This window comes from Nyctereutes procyonoides, unplaced genomic scaffold, assembly GCF_905146905.1.
Source record: "Nyctereutes procyonoides isolate TBG_1078 unplaced genomic scaffold, NYPRO_anot_genome, whole genome shotgun sequence".
Lineage (NCBI taxonomy): Eukaryota > Metazoa > Chordata > Mammalia > Carnivora > Canidae > Nyctereutes > Nyctereutes procyonoides.
The window spans coordinates 42,944,337-42,950,714 of record NW_026575142.1 but is presented as its reverse complement, the minus strand read 5'-3'; the positions used below and the strand labels follow the sequence as shown (position 1 = coordinate 42,950,714).

At 54.4% G+C, this 6,378-nt stretch overlaps 1 protein-coding gene across 1 annotated transcript in view; it reads right to left on the bottom strand.

The window, feature by feature from the left end:
• ZDHHC11 (zinc finger DHHC-type containing 11) overlaps positions 1-6,378 on the bottom strand; it is a 44,653-nt gene continuing 38,275 nt past the window's right edge. The window contains exons 13-14 of the mRNA XM_055308258.1: positions 4,589-4,664; positions 1-1,085 (exon numbers count right to left, since the gene is read on the bottom strand). Of these exons, the coding sequence (XP_055164233.1) occupies positions 4,647-4,664 (18 nt within the window). The 3' untranslated portion in view covers positions 1-1,085; positions 4,589-4,646. The remainder of the gene's footprint in view (positions 1,086-4,588; positions 4,665-6,378) is intronic.

Genomic DNA, 6,378 nt, shown 5'->3' with positions numbered 1-6,378 from the left:
TAAAATTAACCAAGATTGGTTTAAAGTTTATTGCCAATAAAATTAATTTCTATTATGTCCTGTAATATAACTTCCTGAGAAATCCTGAAGAATTTCCTTAAAAGCTGCTTAAGTTCAAACCTGTTATCAATGCTGCTCGACACAAGTGAGAGCAGCACAGTGGTGGGTCCTGAGTCCTGGACAGCACATGGGTGTGTCTGGAGGCTCCAAGAACTTAGGGAGCCAAGCTGAGAGCAGGAGGGGCCGGGGAGTGGGGTGGAGGGAGGGGACTTCCATGCTGAGCAAACACAGAGCTCTTGGAAGTCTTCTGAGGCCTGGGTCGGGAGGCGCTGGGGTCCTTGCCTCCCAGACTCCCCACCACACTGCCCAGCGCTCCCCTCAGGAGGAAGCCAGGCCGCAGCCCCCCTGGTGTCTGGTGGGGGGGAGGGGACACAAGGGGACCTTCCTTGTGGAATGGTCCTGGGGACTCTCCAGGATGCACTGCCCTCTGCACACAGCGGCCCTGCCAAGCCCTCAGGCTTTGTGATCCCAGGTCGGTGATGGTGGCCGAATGCAGGCTGTGGACTCAGGGGCTTCCTGGCAGGGGGGCCGCAAGGGGAGCCCACTCTTGCCCTGAGTGGGTGGCAGGCCCTCAGCACCCCGGCTGGACAGAGAGGCCCCGGCCTGAGCCACCTCCAGCATCTGTTCTTCAGGTTGGCCGTGCCACAGTGCTGCGGCCCCGGGACGGCCTGCCCCTGCCCTGGCTCCTCGGTGGTGGAGAGGGCGGTGGGCACGGGGCCCTGGACCTGCTGGCTCCCTGGGGGTGCGTCTTCCCAGGACAGCACGTTCTGGCTGTGGTTGGGCAGCAGGTGCAGGAGCATGAGGTTTTTCAGGTTTGACTCCCAGGCAGGGATTTTGCAGGAGGAAGGTTCTGGGGACGGGCATGGCTCCTCAGCGGTGGAGAGGGCGGTGCAGGGGTGCATCTTCCCAGGACAGCATGTTCTGGCTGTGGTTGGGCAGCAGGTGCAGGAGCATGAGGTTCTTCAGGTTCGACTCCCAGGCCGGGATTTTGCAGGAGGAAGGTTCTGGGGACGGGCAGGGGGCTCCTGAAGAGCAAAGGAAAGTCGCAGTGATCACGGGAAAGGGGAAAGGGGGGGAGGTGAGCGCCATGTGTCCTCCCTGTGCCCAGGGGGTGGCTGGCCTCACACTGCAGTCAGGGAGAACAGTCCTCCCCTGCCAGGCTCCCCTGCCCCACCACCCCTGCCCACCCCTGCCTGCCCCACGGCCCCTGCCCCACTGCCCCTACCCCACCATCCCTGCCCCACCATCCCAGAGCCTAGAAAGGAACACGGGGAACACAGGGGGCACTTTCTGTGAGACACATCCCACCCGCGGGAGGGGGTAATGCAGTGCTGTATGTTCACAGGGATGACCTGAGTCACAGCACACGCGAGGACCCCCAGGACCGACCACAGGTGCCCACAGACGCTGTGCTGGGAGACTTGCCCTGCAGTGGCCTCATGGGGGCGTCCCCATGTGGGCCTCCTGTTGAGGCGTCGCGGCAGCCCCACAACCAGTGCTGGGCTCCTGGAGCAGAGGGGGGTGTCTTTCCAGACATCCTCCCTAGCACGGGGCTGACGGCCTCAGGCAGCTGTGGGAGCCCGCGGCCGCCGTCCTTGCTGATGTGACACCAACACCTGCTCGTGCGACGGGGACATCACGCCACATGTGGCTTTCAGCCTGATGACCCGGACGGTGAAGTTCTCTTCCTGTTTGTTGGCCTCCGGATCCTCTCTTCTGTGAGGTGCTTGTCATTGTTAGTCATACTCCTTTACCTATTGTGGATACTAGTCCTTTGTCACTTACAAATGTGTTTCCAGTTTTTGGTGGGACTTCTCACTCTTTGATGAGACCCTTCGATGTATCCAGAAGTCCTTCGTTTCCATGTGGTCTAGTGTATGCCTGCGTCCCTATGTGGTTAGCGCCTTTAAGAAAACCTTACTGCACATATCCTCAGATACGACGAGGACAGAAAGATATACCCAACACTATCTTCAAGTTTCTACAGTTGTCCCTTCATGTCATTAGTCCATGTGAGATTAATTTGTGTAGAGTGTGAGGTAGGGTCTAATTTCATTAGAGTTTTTCCCACGTGGCACCAAACTTTCCAGCAGAATTTATTAAAACCTGCCCAGCCCTGCTCATCAGTCATAAGTCAGCCTTGCCTGAAACTCAGTGTCCGTGTGCTCACAGGTGGATAGGCCCCGGCATCTGCAAGCCACCATGCCGGGCCCTACGGGTAACTCTGCACAGAGGTCTCAAAACGGCGCGCTCGCCGTCCTGAATTGTCCTTCCTCTCCAGGATCTGCACAATCCCACACACACATCAGAAGCAGCTTCTGGGGCTGGTGTCCTGCAGCGGCCACGCTGTGGGGCCTGGTGTCTCCAGGCGTCAGCTCCATAGGCCATGTCTGTCTCGATTCCTTAGGGCTCCTCACAATGTTCTCGTTAAGTTTTATCGTTTTCTCTGCAAGTCTTCCATATCTTTTGTTCAATTTATTCCCAGGGACCTCATTTTTAAAACACTATTGAAGAGTCACCTGGGTGGCTCAGTGGTTGAGCATCTGCCTTCGGCTCATGGTGTGACCCGGGGGTCCTGGGATTGAGTCCCCACAGGGAGCCTGCTTCACCCTCTGCCTGTGTCTCTGCCTCTCTCTGTCTCTCATGAATAAATAAATAAAATCTTTTTTAAAACCTGCTGTTGAACATGGTCTCTTTTCATTTGCTAACATTCCTTATTGATGTAGAAATGCCTACTCCACCTGCATCCTAAGAGGCTTGTCAGCCAGAAAGGGCGCCCCGGGCTAGCAGCCCCACCTTCCACTGGGATGAGGGGAGTTAATCGATAGACCCCGGAAGGGACTCTGTATTGCTGGGTATCTAAAAATACGCATTTTGTCTCTGGTATTTGCTGGTGGACTCAGGGCATATCTAGAATCTCATTCACCATTCCTGGGCTCATCAGATCGTAGGACCTGTGGGTTGGCAGCTAGGGCAGTGCAGGGCTCTCCACCCATAAACACCTCCCCCCATTGCTGGGACAGATCACACCACAGATCTGGCCCAGCTTTGCTCACCAGCCTCCATGTTTGGCCATGGAACCCTCCAGCTCTGGGGTCATGCTCCCAGGTTCCAGCTGTGTTCCATACCGCTAAATGCATCAGTGAACTGTGAGCCCTAAGTTTTGTTTTTTTTCAAATACGCACGTAAATTAAACAGTTTTCTGTTCTCATCAGATGTTTTTCACTTTGCCTTTTGTTTCCCGAAACAATAAGCACAGTTACTCTGCCTTTTGTCCCCGAGCCCCTGCCCCACGTCCTTGTGTGTCTGTGTCTGCAGCCACGTGGGGGGAGAGCGGCTTATTTCTTCCTGGTGCCTCCCAGCACCTGCTAATCCTCAGCTTGAGGAGTCTAGGAATCAAGTCAGGGACAGTCTGTCCTTCCAAGCTGTTGGCAGAGATTTTTCTCAGCTCCCTTCAGCTCTGAGGCTTGAGATGGCTGGTTACTCTTGCATTCCATCAGAGTGACAATCCAGGGATAGCCATTTGAGTCCCAACTTTATGGGATCACCCCCTTGCCTGCCACTCTGGCTGTGCTCTGAGCTTGGTCTTCTGGCTCCCTCCTGGAAAGCTGGGAAGAGTAGCTCCCCAGGGGAAGTGGTGCCCATGGCGGAGTTCTCTTTGGGTCTTTCTGCCTCTGCCCCTGGCCTGAGGATCCCCAGCTCCTCACCAGTCTGGAGCGCCTGCACCCCATGAGTGGCAAGCACACAGCCCCCAGCTGTCAGTCTACCTGGGAGCCAAGCTGCCATGTGAGTGGACCTGAGGCAGGCTCTCTGTCACTTACGCCACTGGTTTGTATTTTATGATCTTAAAACCTAACTTGAGTCCTCTCCAGAACCATAGAGAAAAAAAACTCACCCTTTCAGCCTCTACCTCCTTTTCTAGGAGCTACTGATTCCATGCCACAGGCATGGTAAGAGGCCAACATTCTCAAGCACCGTGTACTCTGAGGGGAGGCGTTACTGTGGTAAACATCTTCGATGAGGTAGCGCTGTTCAGAAGCACCCCGCAAGGATCATGTGGGCAGACAGTGACATCACTGGGCACTTTGGCAGACAGCACCTGGGTGGCCGGGTCTGAGCTTCTACAGAGCCCCTCAGCCCTTCTGTTCTAGTGCTCATCAAACTGTCTGTGGCCCTTGCTCTGTGTGCACACTAGTGAGTTGGCCACCACTGCTCTCTGGGGTCCACAGCTCAGACCAGTGGTCACACAGAGGACGTCCAGGGCCAGCTCCCAGCCGATGCCTCTGCTAGGTGTTGGCCCCACCTCTTGTATCTGCAGAGCAGGAGGCAGGTGAGCATGGGATGTCAGGCACCACCTGTAGATGTTCTATATGAACTCAAGCTTGTCCTCTGTGTCACTGAGAACACAAGTGTCCCACCCGGGATCGTCCATTGGTGATCTCTCCTTTTTTTTTCCCACAGAAAATATTTAACTCTTTAGAGAGTCAAACTTGGGTTGATCTGAACACCCAAAACATGGGTATCTTACCTGAAGCTGAGTCCACAAATTTGGCACTGTCTCCTCTCATGGGCTGCCTTATTTCTCCTTATTCTTCCTTTGAAACCTGCAGAGAGAGAAATTACAGGGGATATGGATGCATCTGTTATGCTGCCAGAGGCGGCAAATGAACGTGGCTGTGCCCCTGATGAGCTCTGGGACCCAGGCAATCACCTTGCCACCTGAGTTCAGAGCACTCACTTCCATGTGTGGCTGCTGACACAGTTGTACTGAGGGGAATGCTGGCTTCTCACGATGGAGACAAGTGGTGCTCTGCCTAATGAGCAGGAGGGTCTCAGCCCATATGGTACTGAGGAAGGGGCAACAAGGACACAGCACAGGCCATCTCTTACCTGGTGCCTTCCCTGCACAACTCTGCTTGCTGGTGGTGAGTCTTGGCTCTCCAGGAGCCCTGGTGTCTTCACACCAGCTCCTGAAAGCAGGCAGCTTATTCTCTGACCTTGTGTTCCCAGGCCCTGCCATCAGGTGACCTATCACCCCATTCACATGGGTGGGCAGCTAGGAGGGGAGGGCATGGTTCTTACCAAAGGGCCAAGGATGGTGCTCATTCTAACTTTCAGGGCTGCACACAGCAGGAACCAGACACTGCACTGTGCACAGTTTGCCCCTGGAAGTTCTGAAAGACCTACAAGTACAAGTGTCTCTGGGAGACTTCTAAGTTTGTAGAGTGCAGCAGTCCCCCTCCCTGAGCCGGCACCTGAGAATTACAGTCAAGATACAAACTGATGCTGAATGAGTAAAGATCTAACTTTATAGGAAATGAAAGGGAAGCCCTTGCTGATGATGAACGGCCATTCCCTGAAGAAGTGAATGGGAAGACTGTAGAAAGCCGAGATTTGAGGGATGTGCTGTTGGGATGGGCAGTCCTTCAGGGGCTCCATCATAGAGTCATGGGCACCAAGGTGGGAGCAGGGCTCTGACAGGTAATAGGGGTGCCACAGCAGCCAGGTGGGTGACTGCTGTCATCAAACTTCTCAGCCCATGGGTAGTAGTAGGGCATCCACCACAGATGGCCACAGAGGGGACAGCAATCCTGGTTGAGGCAGGATGTGAGAGAAAAACCCACAGGAGGTGCTCAGGAAGTGAAGGTGATCACAGTATTACTGAAAATACAGGGAAGCACACTATCTGTTTAGAATGAAGGTGAAAACACCACAGAGCTTGGCAGTGTAACCATGGAGGGCAATGGTGAGAAATCTGGGGAAGGTAGTGACTCCTGTTTCAGAGTGTGTCTCAGCAGCCTTCACTGGAGGACAAAGTGGTGGAGCAGGAAGCACGAGAGGTCAGTCCTCCACAGAAATAACCACTATGTGGAAGCGCACCATCAGGGTCAGCTCTGGAACTGGACAAGCACAGTGACAATGTGTAGCACCAGGGAAGGGGCACACCTTGTCCCTCCTGAGTGAACAGTGTGCGAGCCAGCAGCCATCCATCCTCAATCCTCCGGGGGCTGCAGGAGAACAGCCCTTTCTCCTGGAGCAGCCAATGCCTGGGCAGACAGCAGGAGCTCCATACTCCAGAACCTATGCATTGTGCCTTTTGGTTGGTCTGGTCGTGCCCTTGGGGGTTGGCATAGGTGCTCTCTTGTCCTGGCCATATTGGCAACAATAGCTCCCTTCAGGGGCATTGATTGGATCATTTATTCCCCTATTTTCAGCCTGACATTTAAGGAAATCACTGGCTGACCACACAGATAATTAGAGAAACTTCACAACAAGAAATACACACTTCACAGAAGTAGTTTGGAAGAGTCACAAATT